This window comes from Populus trichocarpa, chromosome 4 (assembly GCF_000002775.5).
Source record: "Populus trichocarpa isolate Nisqually-1 chromosome 4, P.trichocarpa_v4.1, whole genome shotgun sequence".
NCBI lineage: Eukaryota > Viridiplantae > Streptophyta > Magnoliopsida > Malpighiales > Salicaceae > Populus > Populus trichocarpa.
In genome coordinates, this window is record NC_037288.2 from 3,628,015 (window position 1) to 3,650,039 (window position 22,025).

A 22,025-nucleotide genomic window follows, 5' to 3' on the forward strand; every position below is an offset into this window, starting at 1 on the left:
TATGTTAATTAGAATTCTTATTGAAATGTTTGGTTAGAATCATAATTAGATTATGATAGTTAAAGGTTGTAATTTTTCATTAAATATAAAAGCCAATGTATTCAATGTTTTGAAGGGTGTATTAATAGTGTGAATTAATCAATAAACAGTCAAAATATTTAAATATTTGTGTCTTTATTTCCCAACAATTAATATAAGAGCTTTCAATAATTGCATACTAGGATTCTATTTGATCTTTATTGCAAGTTTACTTTAATTATATAAATTGCATGTTATATATAACTAAACATTTATGATCACTTATCTACTCTGTATTTCTAGAATAAATAAAAAAAACATAAATAACCTCTAAACCAAAGCCAAACATACACATTAGTGTATTTTACTTGGACCAATCAAGTTTTAATTGTTCAATTTGTAGACCAGCAATCCAACCAAGACTCCAAACCGACGATTTATCTAGTGGATTTTCCAATTTACTTTGGATTTGATAACTATGGAAAACATATCTGCGATCATTTTCATTAAAAAAAAAAAAAACCTCTCAAGGGAACATGTGTTGCCTGGTAAACCATCCATTATCTACCGACGAGGTTAAATAACATATTCAACGTATCCTAGACGTGGCATGAACTACCCCCATCGTGTACTTCAAACAAACCCAGCCACCTTCTCTTCTTGGCACCATATAACCTGCACAGAGGCAACCAAAAGGATCATCACAAGCCAAAAAAACACACAAAACAACAAAGGCAGCCATTAGCATTACCAGAAACGCTATGCTCAATCTCGCAAAAGCCTTCTTCCCCCAGCCCCCTTCTCTCTTCCCCATTTCCTCGCCTAAAGTCTCACGGGTCTGCTTCACTACCTCTGCCTCCAAATATAACGAGGTAAAAAATTCTTTCAATAAATTAATTAAACAAAATTTATATGGGCATCTATTGAATCTTTAGAGCTTAATGTTTCTTGTTGAAATTTTAATTGTCTTTCAGGGACGGCATGCAGCGGAAGATGATAGAGACCGAGCTGCAGATTACGCTAAGAGAGCGAAAGAAACTGCAAGTGAAACCTTTGACAAAACCAAAGAGCGAGCGGTGAAGGCGAAAGAAAGCTCCAATGAAATGAAAGAGAAGGCAAAAGGGAGTGCAGAGGAGATGAAAGAGATGGCGAAAGGGAGTGCAGAGGAGACAAATGAAAGTGCCAGAGACATGGCACAGTCTGCTGCTGAAAAGGTTAAAGAAGGTAACTACAAGGCAGCGGCGACAGCGGAGAGAACGGAAGAAAAAGTGAAAGAGTATGCATATGAAGCGAAGGAGAAGGCTAAAGAAGGGACGGAGAGAGCGGCGGGTACTGCGGGAGTGGCAGGGGATATGGCAAAGGAGGGGGCTGGTAAGGTGGTTGAGACGGTGGAGATTGTGGGAGAGATGGCGAAAGAGACGGTGAAAGGAGCATGGGGTGCTGCGGAGGAAACTACACAGAAGATAAAAGAGACTGCGGTGGGCAAAGATGATGATGATAATGATGATTATAAGAGGGAGAAGAGTTTGGAGTACAGGAGGCGTGCTGCTTCCGGAGAGTGATGATGATGTGAAGAAGAAGAAACATTGAGAGAGGGAGGTGGGTTGGAACATCTTGTTGCGTGTTTTCGACAATCATAAAAAATAAGTTAGTTTAATTACCAAATGGAAATGGAGTTTTATGTTGTCCGTAATTTAGTTAACTTTTTCTATCTGCTATGAATTTCAGATTATTGCAGTGATAGAAAATTTATATATATAAAAAAAAGTTTTGTACCACAGCAAAAAGAAAAGGAAAATGCAATTTGGTGGATACAAATTTCCGAGAATTAAGGGAATCCCGTCGAACCTAATAATTAATGCTAAGTGTTATCGAGAGGATTAATTTCCTTAATCCTAGCTTCTAGCTCCTAATTACGGCTTAGCTGGGCGATGTCATGCTATGGCTGAAGGTCTTTCAACTAACCGAAGGGACAGCCGATGCCGTTCTCTATAATTTGGATCATCATGGTTGGGTCTGTGTTGGTGCAAATATCTCTACACATGAGAGGATCGATCACTTAAATATTGAAGTTATGTTAATCTCCATCAATGGAGTTTAATTACACACCCCACTGTTGCCTTCGGCTTTATTCTTCTTTTGATCATCAATGGTGGCCTTTCGCAAGCCATTAGGCTCTGTTACGTGGTAGGCTGCCAGTTATGGCTTACCAATCTTTTTACAAGGTAAGCTAAATGAGAGCGAGAGAGATTCTTATCAAGCTATTAAAAAGAAATAGGAAAGGAAAAAAAACTATTAGGGCTAACTCTTTCACGGGAGACTATTACGGATTGAAGTAATATAAAATCAATAAACTGGCTATTTGGGCAACGCATTTTTTTTTTCATTCATTAGTTATTATTGGATTGACAAGAATTATTCTTAAAATATATTTATTAAACTGACATTTAAGGGTTTTTTTTTTTGTTTTTTTAAACACAATAAATGAGTAAATTATCATTTTCATCAGATTTTTGGTTATATTGAAATTGACTAAGAGATAATTTAGTATTTTAATAAATATTATTTATATCCCTTCAAATTTAGTAGAGCAAGTATCCATCGATTTCAAGTAAAATTACCAAAATTACCGTGACTAAACGAACGGTTTTGCCCCGGAAGTTTTGATGTAGCAAGTAAACGGCACTATCAGGTAATAGAGAAGTGATCGATAATAGAAGAAAAAAACAAAACAGTTCCACTCGTGCCACGACATGCTTAACGCAGGCTTCTACAATAGTCAAAAGTCAACTATACAAAATGAGCACATTTCTTTTTCCCACGTGGTTGACACGATAAATAGCATGACCCTGTTTTAGATGGTCATACTCATAGCCTTCGGCCTTAGGGCTTATTTTCTCCAACAGCGTATAAATGGACTCATTTATCAAAAGGCTAGCAGTAGTGAAGCCCCATCTCTGCCGGCCTACACAAGCGCCAGCAAAAAAATCCTCTCTTCGCCGACGTGTTATTTGTTTTATATTTTAAAAATGTTTTTAAAATTTTAAATTTATTTTACTTTAAATTAATATTTTTTAAATATTTTTAGATTATTTTTATATATTTATTTTAAAAATAACTTTTAAAAAATAAAAAAAATATTATTTTAATATATTTTTAAATAAAAAACATTAAAAAAAAAAAACAACCTCTTAATTGCAAAGTTCAACAACTCAACAATAGAATGGTCAACAAACACGTTAAACCTTAACAGCAATCATGATCGTGATCGTGACCCATGGAGGCCTGGACCATTTTTTTAATGTTTTAATGAAAGGAAAAGAAAAGTTATTGGTAGGTTAAGGACACGTCACATAAAGGTATAGACCATAGCACACACGGTAGCATTATGCCCGCTACGACAACACTAACTACTTAACAAGACCAAGAAGAAATGCTAACTAGTTAGTGTTTGTTTTGTCCTGAAAGTGTACAGGGAGTAGTTGTAACACCTAACGGATCTGGGCGTCACCACTCTTTCCGTTGCGTGCTAGTGGCACGTGCCACTCCCCCACTTGGGAATTAATTAACCCGGACTCACCCATTCCGGTTCGGACTCTAGTCAGATACCAATGACGAGAGTGAAGCCGGAGATCAATGGTTCCGGGCCCCCACATTTTTAAGAGTAATAGTCAAAACTACCCTCCTAGTAATTACTTGTCATGACAGGGGAAGAAGGCCTCCCTCCTCCCACCCTCGTAAACCAACAGGGACCACTCCACCTTCGGCTCGCGATAATGGCCTTTTGGTATCTATGAAGAGGTGAGGATTTCAATTCTTAGGAATTAAATATACTTATTAAATTCAACACCCTTGGATGAATTCGTATCAATATTCAGCAATTAAAAAAAAATTATAAGAGCACTGTAATTTTTTTTATTTTGTTTCCTATTTGATTTGATTTTTTGAGTTTTTTATTTGTTTTCTTACTTTTTTCATGCCCCAATCAAAAGTAATGGTCTCCAGCACCCCATACAAACAAACCACCCCTGGAAGAAGAGTCAAGCAATTATAGAAGCATAATTTATCTTATTTTAATGGATAAAATACCATATTTTCTTATATTATCGATTATGAAAAAACATAGATTTTATTCCTCTTTATGTATGGGATGATCCGGGCATATTATCTATAGACAAGTCTTCTCATATGTTTTCAGGATTAGGTAAAGACATATATAAACATGTATCATGTGGTTACCCTTTGATATTTTAATAAATATAGCAATTTTACATAAACTTAACAATATTCAATTTCAAGTAAGGCCAATAATACCCTTTAATGAGTAGTAATAATGTTTTGTTGCCTCTACTGACCAGCAAAATCTCCTCTTTGAAAATCCTAAATCATTTTCATTCACAATGAAGAACAAGGAATGAAAAGTTGATTACCTTTCATCTAGAACCCATTATGAATGTGAAACTCATCAATGAAAAATTTAAACATTTATCTCATAACTCACATAAATTCTCATCATACCAATACAATTGTTTTAAATAATCAAACCTATGATCTATCCTCTCAAAATGACTAGGAAGACTACTCTTTTACTCAAAAGAAACTTCTATAAGAAAGTCACCTATCTTGCGTGGATATCATTACTAATTTGCTCCTAGCTATGTAGAAATTTCAACTCGTTATGATCATAATATAACACAAATTTCTTGCCTACCAAGTAATGCTCTCATTTTTTAAAAGTCTAAAAAATAACTTAAGATCTGTTACATCGACCACTTTAATTTATCGTATTTAACTTCTCAATAAAAAATGCCTTATGGTTCTTATCTTAGGTGAATACGTACAACCTTAATTCCTACATCATAAGCATCATATTTCACCTCAAATAATTTGTTAAAATTCAAAAGTGTCAAAACTAAAATAGTGATTAATTTTTCTTTTATCAAATAAAACTTATTTTCTATATCTTTAGTAATAGGTGTAATCAAACATCATTTTCTTCATGCATTCAATAATTGGTATAACTATGTTACTAAATTCTTATATGAATCGCTTATAAAAAGTAGTCAATTCATAGAAACTACACACCTTACTAACTATTTTAGAGGCTGAACAATCTCCAATCATCCTAAAATTTTCCTCATTAACATATATGTCATCCATATTAACAATAAAGCTTAAAGATAATTGTTTATTAGTCATAAAACTATATATTTTATATACAATTTATTTTTTAATACAACCTCCAACATTTTCTTAAATATCTTATGTGATCAATTTTGGAATTTGTTATAAATCAAAATATTATCAAAATAAATAACCATGGATTTATTTATAAAGAGACCTATAACTTGATTTATCAATTGTATGAAAGTGGGTGGTGTGTTAGACAACTCGAATTGTATAACCAGTCACTTGTATAATTCTTCATTCATCTTGAAAGTTGTCTTTCTTTGATTCTCAAGTCAAATCTAAATCTGATGATATATGCTCTATAAGTTAATCTTTATAAGGACTGCTGCTCCATCTAACTAATTAAGTATATTGTATAAATGAGAAATAGAAAACTTGTAATTCATAATTATTTTATTAATGGTGTGGTTGTCATACATATAGGCTAATTTCCATGTTTTTTAGGATTAATAAATCTAGCACTACATAAGGACTAATCAAATTAATTATATAAACAATCGGTATGTTAGTTTTCAAATTAATTTTATGAATGATAGAGTTTCAGAATAGATTAAACATACTTTCTCTATATTTCATTACTATAACCAAGGGTTTGAGAAACCCGTGATTTTTTTATCTCACTTTACATTATATTATTAAAAAAAAAAAACAAGATAATGGCTCGTTGTTTAACATATTATGGCATAATTAAGTCAAATTTTTGTGTTAGTTTATCTATCCCTTCCTTTCAATGTTAACATTTAAATAATAATAAAAAAAAACAACGATAAATCAGCATGCAATAACAATGATTTTTTAGAATTGAACAAGAATGGGTGTGGACCAAGTGGCACTGTTAATAATGTGACGTCAGAATAGAAAAGAAGAACAAGAAATTGCAATAAACAATATAGAATAGAAAGATTGTTAGTTGTAAAGTGGAATGAGTGAGAGATAGCAAGAGATTTGTCAAAAAAAAGTAAAAAAAGGGAGAGGGAGAGGCTTGCCGCTTGCTGATCAACTCTGCCACAGCCATCGCCGTAATATTCACGACCAGGCAAAGCTCCCGCGCCCGCCGCCTCTCCTCTTACCACTGGTCCATCCCCTATCATACACTACAGAAAATCTCCCTACACCTGATATAGCTAGATCTCTCTTTCAACAGAATCCATCCCCTATTATAGCCTTGGCCTGTCTTGGTCATAGATTTAGTGCGTGTGTGACTTGAGGTTATTATTTTGATAGATTAATGTTTGATGTCTTAGGTTACTGGTCTGATCAAGGCAATAAAACTGGGGGTTTATTTTGATGCCATGTAAAAAATTCTCTCTTCTCTGGGTTTCTGAGAGATGGGACTAAACCTGAACAGATACTACTATACAATCTGGTGTTTCTTTCTTGTTGGTCATTACTGGATATACTTTTAACAGAATCCTGTTCTTGAAATCTCTCAATAGTCTCAGTTCCGGATTGAGACTTCTCCTTTGCGGGCTTTGTCTTTTCTTGACACCCGTACACATGTTTCTGTTTCTTACATAAAAAGAAGGTGATCTTTCTATTAACCTTATTTAGAGAAGGAGGGGGGTTACAAATCTTGGAGGATTTGAGTGGGGTTTGGTGGGATATTGAGCTCCTGATTTCGAATCTAGTGTGACTTGTTCAATATTTATGACTATGGTTGTTTTTGGATAGCAGATACGCATGCACAAGTAAGTACAATCGCCGTGGTTTTACACTGTGGACATTAGATTCTCAGAAGCCAAAAGCAGACACGTTTGGTTTGCTTTACTCACTTCTCTATATCTGAAGAAATTGCCATCCCTCTCTACAGTCTAGTCTCAAAACCTGCATGCACCAACAAAGCCAAAATAACCCAATTCATCTCTCAGCAAATATTTTTCAGGCGCAAAATCAAGAAGAAACAGAAAAGATTAGGTTTTTAGAGCGATGCAAAGAAAGATGCAGGGAGGGAGTGAGGATGTGAAGCCAAATCAAGAAAGAAGATTGAAATCGACTCAAGGAGATGATCAGCAGCAGCCGCAAAAATGCCCTCGCTGTGAGTCTCTGAATACCAAGTTTTGTTATTACAACAATTACAGTCTATCTCAGCCTCGATACTTTTGCAAGACTTGTAAAAGGTATTGGACTCTTGGTGGTACCATGAGGAATGTTCCTGTAGGAGGTGGTTGCCGAAAAGGAAAGCGCGCAAAAACATCTTCTTCTAGTTCCGGCGAGAACTCGCGGTTGCAGCAACAGCTACAGCAACAATCACAACTCCTGCAGCATAACTTGGCAACCCCACAAAATATCCTTGCTACCACTAATTCAGGTAATTCTGTAAGTCCTGCTTTGAGGACCAAAGAATCAGGGAATTTGGTTTCACCTCCTACTCCTGGGATGTCTTCAATGGGGTCTTATTTTCCTGGTGATGGATTCTTGACTTCTTTAGAAGCAATTCAGTCCTTGAATAATAACCAACCACCAATACAGTCTTTCTCTTTTCAGCCTCTAAATCAACCTGTCAATCTTGGTGGTGATTTAGGAGATACTTCAAATTTGGGTCTTTTGCATGGTTTCAGTGCAGTTCCTGCTTTCGGGTCACAAAATCAACAGCAAAGGCAATTCTACCATGTGGATAATAGAGGTAATAAGAGTGTTGAACATTCTTTTTATCCACATGATCAAGAGAGCTTGATTCAATCAAGCAGGCCAGCTGCCACATCCTCTCATCAACAGCAAAATTGGCATCAGGGTTTTATAAGCAATAGTAACCCTACTGTCTCTGATGCTGTTTTGTGGAGCATAAGCACCAGCACCACCATAGGGCACCCTAACAGTAACATCAACACCGGTACTGCTGGCTCCGCATCCTTGAACCCAGATCAATGGCATCATGATCTGCCGGGAAATGGACCTCCATCATGATGTCTATATAGCTTGTTTAGCTATTCTTGTAGCTCTCCGTCAAGACTCCAAAGAAACAGGCGGCATGACTCCAAGGCATTAATTCTTTGCTTTTTGTAAGCATGAAAACCAAAGGGTCTCTTTTTCTTGTTTCCCTTCACCTTGGCAAAATGATAGTGGTACATGCATCATGGTTCATTACGGGACATAAATATCTAGACAGAATATAATTGTGATATGGTGTAAATGGAAGAGCAGGGGCAGTAGCCTTTTATGCTTATATTACAGTGAATTTCTGCATTGCTGTGTAGGAACCTTGATTAAAGATATAATATGCTTGTAAAAGCTTTTGTTTTCTCCTTTTTATCTCGTGTGCACTAGCATCATTTTCCAACTTCCATTCAAAAGAGTGAGCTAACTTTGTACTGCCTATTTAACTACGGTTATTGCGAGACTTTACAACATCAACAAGAGATGGGAGACTAAAGGTGAAGAGTGCATGAGAGGTAGTGGGAGGCTGGGAGCTGATGTCTCTGTGGAAGTTGCTAGACAAGACAGTTTGTTCTTGTGCATGTGGGGACTGACGATGTAAGATGCTTTAATCGATCATTCATGTTACTGTTCCAATTCCGAATGCCTTTAATTGAGTCGCCCTTTACCTGTAGTGCTGTCTCTCTCTGACCAGCCCACCATTGTAAATTTATCATAAGACCAAGCTGTGCGTAGTTATCTCTTCTCGCAAAATAAATAAAATAAAGCAAGAATCTACTGAGTTAATTTGATGATTGATCTTTAAGCACAAATCTCGTCATTATACCTTATGTGAATTGATTTATAAATAATTGGTTCCCTTCGAATTTAGCTTCTTACATATTAGCCACTGTTTTTTTGTGGGTGTTTTGCCCCATAAGCATCCTTGTAGTAAATGATGAGAACTATAAAGGCTTTTAAACAAGACGGAAAGCAAGGCTTTACCTTAAAGGGACGGTTAAATAATTTAGACAGTAGGTACGTATTTGGGATAGTATTTCTTCAGCTGATTATTATTTTTTTTTTTTTGGCTTTTTTTACATGAGGGCAAGGTCTTCTGAGAAACGGGGTCAACCCCATTATTGTTCGAGGTATGATGACTTGGATAGATCTCCAGGATAAAGGACTTCAAACGCAAAGGATCATAAAAACTATAGACCTTGACAATAATTAACCAAATTCATTTCAGGGGATGATAGATTGATCATCTTGGCTACTAAATTTAAGCCACTAAATTCAAATAGAAAGTTAAAATTGAATGCTCAAGGCTTTGTGACAATATTTAATTCAACTTTTTAAAAGAAAATGTTTAATTCAAACTAGAGATCAGATTGGTGGTTATTTTATTTACTAATAGAAACTAAAAGAGTGCATGGTATGAATTCCAACAATTTTTTCCTCTTTTTTGGTTTTTTAATTTTTTAACTCTAATTTTTTATTTTGTCCTTTCATATCTTGTTGATTGTGGATAAAGTTTGATACTTTATTTTGTTTTATTTTTTATAAGATTAATACAATGTTAAAAAAGATAGAGTTTGATAATTTATTTTGTTTTATTTTTTATAAGATTAATACAATGTTAAAAAAAAGTTCGGAGTTGATTCTTGCTTTTACTAAAAAAAAAAAAAACAATTTCATTACTTGTGAAAAAATGAAAATAAAGGAACTAAACATTTTTCCCTCCACTTTTCATGAGGCACATCTTTTAAAATTTGCATGCATTTGTTTTCATTTTCCTTTTTAGTCTTTGAAGCTTTTAGGTTTAGATTTTAAATTTTTTTTGTATTTTAATTTTTAAGATTGAAAAAGAAGTGCAAGAGTCACCGAAAAATAATGAATAAGAGAAAAAAACAATGAATTAGCTAAATTTTATGAATGAAAAACAATATTTGATGTTAATGTGTTTCTCTTGATGAGATTATTATTATTTAGGTATTTTTTAGCATTTATTTTTCTAGAAAAAATAGATTGAAGATGAGGAAGGTATTTTTTCTATTTAATTTTATCTGTTTTAAGTTGAGAAATTAAATTATTGAAATTATAAGTGTTTATTAGTTTTTTGAGGTTAAAAAAAAAAGGTTTATTTTTTAATCCTGGCTTAATCCATACAAAATATTTAGATATTACTTTAATATTTTTAAAAAAACTTGCATTTGAAATAATAAGAGGTTTTTATTTAAAAAAGTATGCCGACAATAAAAACATATATTTTCGTTAAGACAATAAAAAGATGTATTAATAATAATAAAAAAAGCATGCAGTGACTTTTCCGCAGTCATATGCCATTATTAAGTAGTGCTACTGGCTAAAAATATTCAATCTTTAGTTAGCTCCCTTTTTCGATACTCTTAGAACTCACCAAGGATGGGAAGTTCAGAAATGAGAACCATCAAATTCGAATATTGTAAATCGATCCAAGAAAAAAAAAACACAGACTTTTGTTTCTCGAGACTTAATTTGTTGGCGAAAAAAAAAAAGAGAGAAGAGAATGGAGAGGTAGCGAGGCAAGCACTCCTCGGCACTTGACATGCATATCTCTCGAAACAAACAAACAAGAATGCTTAACAAGTATTTTAAACTCGGTTATGGTTAAAGAATGTTTGGTGGGAGGTTGGGGCGTGGAGGTTGGGGCTGTGGTTTCCGAGTAAAGCAAATCTTTGGTCTGCCATGGAGAGATCTGAGTCCAGAGAAATGACACCTCCCTCTCGGATATCTCCATCACTACTTTTCCCGTACACCACACTCATTTAACTTTGCAGAGCTCATGCCATGGCGCAGGAATGCCGTCTTAAAGAACATACAGGCATCTGCTCGCTCCTTCAAATCTTGGAGGAAAGGCTATTTTTAGAGGCTGCTTGTTTTTTTTTTTTTAATTATTTTGATGGGTTAGTATTAAAAAAAAAATTTTAAAAATAAAAAATATATTGTTTAGTAAGTTCAACGAAGAGCGAGAATTGTTCCTTTCAAGGCTGGTTCTTCGGTAAAGATTTTAAGACCTCCTTTTACGGGATTAATGCACTTCATTAGATTCATATTTGAATGACATGATTAAACATGCAATAATCAAGTTTATATTTGCAAAGAGTCTGTAACTCAACTGAGGACATGTTTGTAATTGTAATCTAACTGAGTTTTTAATTTTTTTAGTTTTAAATTAATTTTTTTATATTTTTAGATTGTTTTAATGTGATAATGTGAAAAGTAAATTTTAAAAAATAAAAAATTATTTTAATTTATTTTAAAATAAAATATATTTTAAAAAGTAAAGTAACGTAGTTATCATACCCTTATAGTTATGTTATTTTCTTTTCTAAAAAGTTAGGGCTGGAGCATCTTAATTTGTAACAAAAATAGATAAAAAAAAAAAAGTAATTTATAATTTTTTTATGCTTAATTTTATAGAATAATATAAAGCTATTTACAAAAAAATCTCCCAATTGCTTGACTTTTTGAATTGAGATAAAAGTTTTAATATGATATTTATGCAAAGTTAAAGTTAATATGATATTATAGGAAAAAAACAAAGTTACAAAATAACTAAACTAACTGGATTCGGTTTCACTATTTTTATAAACAGCGAACCCCCGGTTGGTAGTTTTTTCATTTTTTTCATTTCCTTTTTTTTTCTCCTTTTTTTTGTTTTATCATTTAACAATTATTTAATTTTGAATTTGTTTTTAAATTTTATTTTAATTATTAACTTTATTACATAAAACAAAAGTTTAAGAAGAATAAAATCACTTGAATCAAAGATTTTATATATTATACCATGAAGTCCGAACCAATCTAATATAATGTTATGTTGAATTCATACCTATCAAATTGACCATGCGAAGTAAATTTTATATAGTTTAATTTTAAATTTAGTCCATATAAAAAGTTAAATAAGAAGATTTAAATATTAAAATGTTGGGACATGTTTAATAATAATAATAATATAAAATAGGTTTTTTTTTTTCCTGAAAACTTCTTTTTATGTGAATAAAACTTTGATTTCATCTGCGACATAGAGCGATACTGTAAAGTAGTCCTGTTCGGAGAAGAAACACTTACGATTCCCATGCGGTAAAGTATAGATCTCCATCCTGCAAAGGGAAACAAAACTGGCCTTTCAAAGATCAATGTCTGGTTTGTTTACCGATGTTTAATTTTCATAAACAATTTACAATAAGAATAACTAAAGTTAAAGACACTTTTGAGTCAAAAGCTGAAAAAGCAATTCAACTCAATTTAAGTCGACCGACCAGACAAAATGGATTTTTTAATGAGTAGCTATTGATCTACCGCCATGCATGGCATGGCATTAAGGTCTCTGCTTGGAATTATGACTAAACCGTGCTTTAGAAGTTTTTAAATTTTATTTCAGTTATAAATTATTATTTTTAAATTATTTTGATGGGTTAATATTAAAAATAAATTAAAAAATATATATTATTTTAAATATATTTTTAAAAAGATATTTTAAAATATAATCACAGCCTCGCTTTCACACACTCCTCCACGTAATGATAATAATGAAGTGCATAGACGATAAGAATTTGGATGCCTTGTATCAATCTGATTTGACATGACCTGATTTGCATCTTGGCTACTGCAGTCTCATGTGCAAACAATACGAGTTTGGCAATAACAGGTCACCGCGACATGAGATTCCAATTAATATATGTTGATGTTAATTTTTAAAATGATTTTTATTTAAAAATATATTTAAATAGTATTTTTTATTTTTTTAATATTAACACATTAAAATAATTTAAAAATATTAATTTAAAACCATAAAAATATAAAAAAAAATTAATTTCTTTTTAAAAAATTTAAAACACAAAAACAGAGATTTTTATTCTTCCAATAATCTTTTTCATTATGGTTTGGTGAGATTGTTGCTTTCCATGATCAACTAAGATTACCTTCCAAGATTAATGGGATAGTTGTTTGGAAGTGTGGTTAAATTATATTTTTTTAAAAAAATTAATTTTTTATTTATTTATTTTTAGTGTTATTAAATGATTTCAATGAGTTAATATTAAAAATAAATTTTAATTTGAAAAAATATTATTTTAATATATTTTTTAAACGGAAAAAACTTTAAAAAGTAATTTCTATCAAATAACCATATCAATTCCATAGTTTAAGTTATTAGGTGAGATCTCAAAATATAATTTATATTATTTTCTAACACAATTCATCAAGTGAAAACTCTTTAAACTTGAAACTTGCATAAGCCTACATTACCTTGTGTTTAATTTTTATCAAATAAATAAAGATAATGAGATTTGAATTCATGACTACTTAATCATTAAGGTTTTGATACCATATCAAAAAACTAATTTAACCTAAAAACTTAAATTATTAAATAAAATATCAAAATATTATTCTTTTACTATCTCCACCATTATCCAAAACACCCCCTTGAAACGTATGAAACATTTGAGAGTGGGGATTGGAGAATTCAGAATTACACTGCTGTATTTTTAATTTTAAAGATAATGTGATTAGATGGGGTTGGAATTGTGTTTTGTTTTGTTTGAAATTTTAAAAACATGTAGTTAATCAATATATTATAATTTTGTATGACTTTAACAATTTTCTCCATTATTTTTTTAGTTACACAATCAAAGATACTTTTAAGTGATTTTATTTCAAATTCCTTTTTTTATACTATTTATTTTTATTGAAATGATAGTTCTATATATATTATCATCCTAATCAACTTTTTTTTTTTAATTTAAAAATCACTCTCATGAAAAACATGTACACGTGTCATATGAGTTTAGGGAGTCATAAATCACTTAATATAAATAAAGTATATTTTTTAGATTTTTTTTTGTATGTTGTAATACTTATTAGAGTCCGTTTGGAAACACCGGACAACCCGTGTTTTTAAAAAATTTATTTTTTTATTAAAAATTTATTTTTTTATATCTTCTGGATCGTTTTAATATGCCGATTTCAAAAATAATTTTTTAAAAATAAAAAAATATCATTTTGATATATTTCGGTATGAAAAGTACTTTGAAAAGTAACCGCAACCATACACCCAAACAATCAAAATCATTTAAAATCAAATATTTTCAAACATGACGGCAACAACCACATCATAACACAACACAGCAGTATCAAATAAACCCAATATTTTCTCAACTTTAAAATCAAGTGCTTATTTAGTATTGCTATGCTTTTAAAGCATGACGGCTTTTGGTCTTAAAGCAATGTGTTGGCTAATAATACCTGCTCTGCTTTGAAACTAAAATAAATGTCACTTTAAAAAAACTATTTATCTTTTCAAACGAAGCAGGGCACCCCCTTCTTTTATTCGAAAGCACAGCTACTTGTCAAGGGTTGTTTTTGTTTTTGTTTTCAATTTAAATAACAACTTTTTCTGTGTTTTTTTTTTAATTATGATTTCTTAAAATATTCAAGTAATTTAGAAATAAGGTTTATATCTTGGATAATTAATTAATTTTTTAATTTTAACAATTTGATCAATTTTTTCTAGCTAAGATGACTGAAGGCAGTTTACATGGCACCTGTAGAGGGTTCTCTTTGATGAATTTAAGGAGTCATTGATGAATAAATCAGTTAATTTTTTAGAGAAAATGCAAAAATATTACATAAAGATACTCTAAAAATAAATATGTAGTAAATAATAGAGATTTCAAATATTTTTTGGTTGAAGAATTTATAATTTATTTATAGCTCATGTGTCTCTTTATGAAGATGAGAAGCTAAAATGTAATATTGGCTTGATAGTTTTAATAAGAAATAATATTTATGATATACGTATTAATGTTAATGAAAAATATCTCTTATACAATATTAATATCGATAAAAATATGATGAGTTCTTAGATGACTTTTATACACCTAAGCAAAGGCGGAGCTAGAAAATAAAACTAGACGGGGCCAAATTAGAAGAATTATTTTAGAAGGATCCAGATTTTAGTTGTTTTGCTATTTGGCCTGAAACTATAAACATTGTTAAGGGAGGTGCTGGAAAAAAACATTTCCTCGTAGGGGTCGGGGCCCTTGCTAGCCCCTATCTCTGTCACTGCACCTAAGGGTGTAGGGAGAGTAGGATCCAAAATATAGTTATGTTCATTGCACTAAGCTCTTTTTCTGAGTTGAACCCAAGAAAGTTGGTTTCTTCTTTTGGTTGAGCTCAGGAGAGTTAGATCATTCCTTTGGCTGAATCTAAGGAGGTGTGTTTTTCTCTTGATTGAGCTCAAAAAAATTGTTTTTTGAGTGTTTTTGGGATCCATTAAATCTAAGTTTATCACGTGATTGAATTTTAAAATTTTTTTTTTTATTAAATACAACATTGATTTTATTAAAGTAATGTGTTACTATATAAATACACACATTACCAATCCTATTTAACTTTTTCTCTAGTTTTTCAAACTTAAAATCACTCTCGTGTTATATAATTTTAAAAAGTCACTCATCACATAATATAAATAAAATATATATTTTTAGTATATTATTGTACTTATTAGTCATTTTACCTCTCAAAAGCATAACCAAAACATAAAAAAATAACCATTTTAAATATTTATTAGCACAACATAATAACTAGTTACCAGGCATCACAACATAACAACCACAAAACAATAATACCAAACATACCATCAAGTTTGGTGATTTATGAGGATTGATATCTAATTTTTTTGATTTGATTTTATGAGTATACTAATTAGATATGAGAATTATACCCTCAAGATTTAGATCCTCTCATGTCTATATGATTATTGAATTGAAATTGAATAGACATGATTTATTACATGATTGTTATCATTTTAACTTTTTATTATTTTATTTTTCTCACCAAATCTATCTAGATCACTGAATTTAAAATCAATGATTAAATCTAGAACATAATCGATTTTGTCCCAAGGGGAATATGATAGGGTCCAAATCTATATCCTCCAGATCACCCAAGGATACTCAAGAATAAATAAATAAAAGAGTACTATAAGCTATGCTATGATGATTTCTTAAGCCTAATGCATGATAAACCTATGATAAAAATGAATTTTATTCCAGATAAAGATTAATAATATAATTATTAAGAATTTTATTGATTAAATTATGAAACAATTAATGTCACCATACATATTAGGTAAAGGTGGTAGGGAGATTAAAGGAGAAGGACCAACAAACACCTACATGTTGACGATGTTTAAGGATGGGAATGGGTAATAATAATACCAGAAGTCTCCGTACTATCGGTTTTTGATAAAAACACTCTTGTGATTACTAAGTGTGCAATTGGATCCTTATGGCTTGGTTTATTAGAGGTCCCTCCATTTAGCCCACTGCAGATGAAACAGAGATTTGCTAAAATTTATTTATTTATTAATTATTTTGATGTACTTGTATTAAAAATAAATTTAAAAAAATAAAAAAATATTATTTTGAGTATAAAAAGAGTTATCTTTATAATAACTCAGTTACCTAAATTGAAACAACAAAAATGTATAAGCATGTCAATCGTCATGGAACCTATGAGGTTCAGGTTAGTACAGTACCTCTTTTCTTTTCTTGCTGCCTTTTCTTTTGAATGAATGAATGCTTCACATGATAACATGCACGGCTGCTGGCTGAAGTGATTGTTTTTGCGGTGAAAATCACGTTTTATAAAAAAAAAATTAAAAATTTTTCTTTATTTTCTTCTATTTTGATGCATATTAAAAATAATTTTTTGCTATATATATATATATATATTAATTTTTTTTTTGCTGAAAGTGCTACACTGACAATTACAAACACTATCTTCATGTCAGATATCAATAGCATGGGAAGGAAGGAGAGGTGGGAGTTTTGCCAATCCATTACTAGTTACTACGTACGTCACCATCTCCTTGTCGATCTCCCAGTTGTTTTTTAGAAGCCCTATATTCATATCAGCTCATGACTTCACTGGAGTAGGAATCCAGGCACTCTTTCCCTCTCTGAAATATTTCATTAATTTCTTTTCTTTTTTTATATTTATGTCCTGATTTGCCTAGATCAAAGTTAGAACACGGTAGTACTACTCTGCGTCCTCTTGATTTGGCTGTAAATTGCTTATCAGTGAAGCAAGAGGAGGGGTCCTGTTAATATCACTCCGTGCTTGTTAATGTTGGATGCTTTATTATTATTGTTATTTTTTTTTTAATATTTACTGATTCATTTATTTTTTCCCATTCCATTTGTCTAGTTTCCAGGTTGTTGCTCATACTCAGGTAAGTCCCATTGAAGTTTTAGATTGTTAATTGTTGTTTCTTTTTTCTTTCCTATTTTTAATGCTTAATGCCCTGTTTTGAATATGAATGCAATTTCAAATTCTTTGATTCACATCAATGGAGTTGTCAGGGTTTTTTTTTGGTGATATGTTATGTATTTCTAATATCTGACTTGTAAGAATTCAAGTGCGTGGAGTATATTCCTCGGCTTTTATTTTTCATTTTCTTGTCCCTTTGTTCCTCTCATTTTCATGAGCCTCAAAATCATGTGTAAATCGTGAAGGGTCCAGCATGGTTTCATGCCATGTTTCATTGTTTCTCAAGGTCCTGGGAGAAACCTTTAGATTTGATCATGGGCTCGTTGTTGAGACTTCCAATTGTATGCTTTTTGAATGCTCTGTGATATTTTAGTCCTTGCTTTTATCAATGTAAGATTGGCTCAGGTTAGGGACCTTTATTTTTTCAAGATTCTTCGGTGGTTTTTGGTTTCTGGGGTTTTCTCCAGCTTCGTTCATAGTTAGTTTCCTTATTAAAGCACCTTTGTTCGATATTAGCTGTCATGCTAGACACATTAGTGCTCTGGGGATGGTGTTTTTTCATGTGTCTATTGCTTTCTTTACCTTGGTGTGCGATGCGCAAGTGTTTTTCCTATCTCTCTCGAGGGAAATCTTTCATGGATCTTACGTGTGTTGTTTCTGTTTCTGTCTTGCATACTGATTCAGTTTCCTTTTCCTTTTCTGTGATGTTTGCCATCCTGTTGACAAATCTTGACGGTCGATAATGTTCCTGATGTTGTTTTGCACCGTTACCCTGCCTGTTTATGGTCTCTAGCTTGTACCATCGCTGCTCATGTTGTTCTTGCCTCCAATCTTGAGTTTTTTTCATCATTCTGCCATTGTTTCCGTCTGTGCACGATGCCTTTCACTAACAAACAAATGTACTCTGCTGTTTATTACATCACCAACCAATTCAGGTATCTTTCTTATTTTAGTTACTCTGCGATGCCGTGATTGATGACCGTTTTACTCTGCGACGGTCTGCTCACTGTTTTATTTCATTCTTCATCACTTAGATAAATTCATGCACCATGGTTTGGTGCTCCCATCATTGGTTTTATTAAAGGAATGGACAGCACGCTGCTATGAAGTCTACTTGAAAGGAACTGTGAGTATACATAGTTATGTGTGCATTGGTAATACGTAAGCGAAGAAGAGAGGGGGTAAGAGCTGCAATGAAGATAAAGTGTCACTTAGGCAAATAGATGGGTTGGGTTAGGTAAGAATCTGTGTACGTGACCTGAAGAAAAAAATTAAATTTTTGAGATTGGCAATCAAATGAAGATAATACAGGCTCCACGTACAGAAAAAGCAACATGAGAAAGTTCAAGAGATGATAATTGCTACTAGAAACCATGATATATTAGTTAAAAAGAACAAACTAAGGAGCTAAAGTATGAAAGATATGGGAACATGAATGAACATGTACTGGAAAATCAGGATGGAAAATAAAGGATGTCAAGGTTTTATGATTCCAAAAACTGATTGTATTTTATTTTCATTTATGTTTTGTCTAACCCTTCCCATCTTCTCCAGCTTTTAGTGATTCAGTGGCGCATTACCTATCTTTCCAGCAACACCATTGTTGTGACATCTTCATTCCCAAATCTCAAGCATACATGTACTTTGCAGGATCCCTTGAGCTACAGCGCGCAAGTTGTGGAAAAACAACGATCATTCCTCTTTGAAGATGACTATTCCAGCTTTCGGCATAGTTTTAAAACCTAGCCTAGTAGGTCGATCAAGGACTTGGCTGATCTTAAACTGGCCAGCTTTAAGTAAAGATAGGGGAACAACATTGTTTTGCTTTTTAAAAAAAAAAATCATTTACTATATATTTTTTTAACAAAAACAACATTGTTTTGTTTTTTTAAAAAAAAAATTAGCTTGGTCAAAATTTTAATCATAGGATCAGGTTTAAAAAAACTATGATTTTCAGCCGTGTAGTTGACTTTGAATTTTGGTACTTGCAGATTTTCCCGGAGTCCTTTCTCGTTAGATTTAGGATTTTGGTCCGTTTGGTTTTTGTCTGGACAAGTCCTCGACTTGTTAACAAAAAACACTTTCATATTATAGCTCACGGGCTGTTCTTATGCTATGCAGTCTGATCTTTTGTCACCAAAAATGTTTAGCCTGGTTTATTTATTTTGCTACACAGAACTCGCTTTTTATGTATTAGCCTTATTAATGTTGTTGAAGTAGATGCGTTTGTAGCATTTGTTCAACCAAGCGCAGGCACTGATACTAGCTTATTACCATCGGAGATGGCGAGAGAGGGAGGCAGAGCATGGTTGTTTTTTGGGTGGCAGATACGCAGGCACAAGGTAAGCACAATTACCTTGTTATTGTGCTTACATTAAATTCTTGGTGGCCAAAAGTGGGCACGTTTAGTTTCATTCACTTGTCTACACATCAACCCTCTACAGGTTGTCTCCTCGAAACCAAATGCATGCACCGACAAAGAAATACAACACTTTTCATCCCTCGTCATATTTTAGCAAAATCCAAAAGCAGAAAAATGATTTCATTTTTAGCGTTATGCAAAGAGAGATGCAGCAAGATAGAGGAGTGAGTGAAGATGTGGAGCCAAATTAAGAAGGCAGATTGAAGCCGACGCAGGGAGATGATCAACAGCAGTAGCATCCACAGAAGTGCCAGTCGCTGTCTCTCTGAATACTTTGTTTTTTGGTTCTGAATATAAAGTTTTCTTATTAAAACAATTGAGGTTTGTTTGAAATAATGTGATGTAATGTAATCAGTAATGGAAACTGTAATAGTGAACAACACAGTGAGAATCAAATCTGGGATAAAACCATGTAAAAGAAAATAATTAGGGATTAAATTGAAAAATAAAATAAATTAAGAAAAAGATAATAAAAAATAGTAATTAAAAGAATGAGGATTAAAATTTGATAAAGAAACTAAACGAAAAAAAATGTGAAAAAAAATGTTAAAGGATAAAATTAAAATAAAAATCATAAAAAAAAGATAAAAAAAAGTAGCAATTAAAAAAATAAAAACTAAAATTGAATAAAAAAATTAAAAGAAATGAGATGATGGATAAAATTAATTAAGAAAAGGATAAAACACAAAAAAATAGCAAACAAACAAATAACAAATATACTAAAGGGGGCATGTGAGATTCATTGCAGCTTCCCCCATGTTTTCCTATTCAACACTACAATGTAGTGATTATTTTGTTATTTCTATCAAAAATTGAATGCTTTACATGGTTCATAAATTATTATTGATTTGTTTAGGGATATTTTTGTCAATTCAATGTCGTATAACAGTAAAATAACAAAAATACCTCCAAGAGCAAAAAAATTAGGTGGTGTCTGGTAGGGGTATTTAAGTATTTTTTCTTTTTTATACACAGTAGAGTTACACTTTTACCCTTAGATAGAAGACATTTAATTCATTGTTGTCAGTGGTATTTTGATCTTTTAACCTCGGTTTGGTTTATTAATTGCAAGTTTGGTTGATGGTAGTTACGTAATTTACCATTAAAATGATAATTTCTTACTTAAAAAGATGTTAGTGTGTTGGAGCCACCGCAAAATTTAGGCGACGTGTGCGACGGTTTCAGGTTGTCAAAAATGTTCATTTGTCATCTCAGATTATTTCCCGTCGTCTTCTCTTCCATTATAAGCGTCGCGTGTGCTCCAAATCTGGCCAGTGTCTTGCCGACAACCCTTTCTTTTTTTCCTTCCTTCATTTCTCTCTCCTACCTCTGTAAATACACTATGATCCTTATTTTTTTTTGTTATTTCAAGTTCATACCTTTTGAGTTTTGATTACTGTTTTTTAGTTATTTTTTTTTTGAAGTTTTGTTTGTTTTCAATTTAACCCTTGATTCTTAATTTGTATATATAAGGTATTTCAATTCGGTCCTTTTACTTTTAATTTCTTAATTTATTTTTCTTTGCTCTTTTAAGAAAGTTTTTATGGCTTGTAATTTGATCATTCAAATCAAGTTTATGATTTTTGTTTTTTCAATGATAATAGTGATTTCAACTTGGTCCATTTTCTTTTGATTTTCTTATTGTTTTCCTTGGTTTTTTTGTCAAAGTTTTTATAGTTTTTAATTTTATTATACAAATCAAGTTCATGGTTTTTATTTTTTCAATAACAACAACAACAACAACAACAACAATAATAATTGTAATGTTAGTTATAACAACAACAACAACGATGATGATAATGATGATAGAAATAATGATTGTATTACTTATTAATAATAGTAGTTATCATGATATTGATATTTAATTTTTGAATTGCTATTTTTTTTAAAAAATTTGTATGATCAGATTTTTTTCTTTCAATTTTATCATTTAATATTTTTTTTTTAGAATTGAACTTTGTGAATTTTCAAGATTAAGTGTTTCAAGTTTAATGACTTGGATCACATATTTAAAAAAAGTTAACACATTTTTTTTAAAAATATTTATAATTCTTTTTATTTTTAATTGGGTTATTCCAGTCACATAATTTAGACTGCGGATTTGACAAGATGTCCCATGTTGGCTTAGCTCTTATTATCGTTTTTACATATTTGTCATAAAACAGTTTTTTATATCTTTTTTTCAGTACCTGAACATTGTTTTTTTTATTCAAGTTATTTTTTT

General features: G+C 31.7%; 3 protein-coding genes and 1 long non-coding RNA gene across 9 annotated transcripts; 3 read left to right on the top strand and 1 right to left on the bottom strand.

The window, feature by feature from the left end:
• Positions 1–342: 342 nt before the first annotated feature.
• LOC127905178 (uncharacterized) lies at positions 343–910 on the bottom strand. The gene is made up of 2 exons (XR_008058951.1): positions 770–910; positions 343–693 (listed from the first exon to the last, which is right to left on the bottom strand). It is a non-coding gene; the product is annotated as an uncharacterized LOC127905178 (long non-coding RNA).
• Positions 747–1,846, top strand: LOC7477392 (uncharacterized protein ECU03_1610). Its single transcript, XM_002305749.4, has 2 exons — positions 747–890; positions 993–1,846. Exons 1-2 carry the CDS (start codon positions 780–782, stop codon positions 1,578–1,580), a joined length of 699 nt encoding a protein of 232 aa, XP_002305785.1. The 5' UTR covers positions 747–779; the 3' UTR covers positions 1,581–1,846.
• A 4,244-nt stretch (positions 1,847–6,090) lies between these two features.
• Positions 6,091–8,455, top strand: LOC7477391 (dof zinc finger protein DOF1.4). The gene has a single exon (XM_052451839.1). The coding sequence runs from the start codon at positions 7,135–7,137 to the stop codon at positions 8,110–8,112; it is 978 nt and encodes a 325-aa protein (XP_052307799.1). The 5' UTR covers positions 6,091–7,134; the 3' UTR covers positions 8,113–8,455.
• Positions 8,456–16,585: 8,130 nt separating this feature from the next.
• Positions 16,586–20,197, top strand: LOC112327204 (uncharacterized). 6 transcript variants are annotated; one of them, XM_024599135.1, is made up of 6 exons: positions 16,586–16,632; positions 16,901–17,053; positions 17,317–17,341; positions 18,173–18,314; positions 18,414–19,721; positions 19,824–20,197. In XM_024599135.1, the coding sequence occupies exons 1-5, from the start codon at positions 16,591–16,593 to the stop codon at positions 18,415–18,417; spliced, it is 366 nt and encodes a 121-aa protein (XP_024454903.1). In that variant the 5' UTR covers positions 16,586–16,590; the 3' UTR covers positions 18,418–19,721; positions 19,824–20,197. The 6 variants fall into 6 exon arrangements, 2 of the variants coding, with proteins under 2 accessions (XP_024454903.1, XP_024454902.1); XM_024599134.2 differs by having other exon boundaries at positions 18,173–19,721; XR_002981310.2 differs by having other exon boundaries at positions 16,598–16,632; positions 16,901–16,962; positions 18,173–19,721.
• Positions 20,198–22,025: the final 1,828 nt, after the last annotated feature.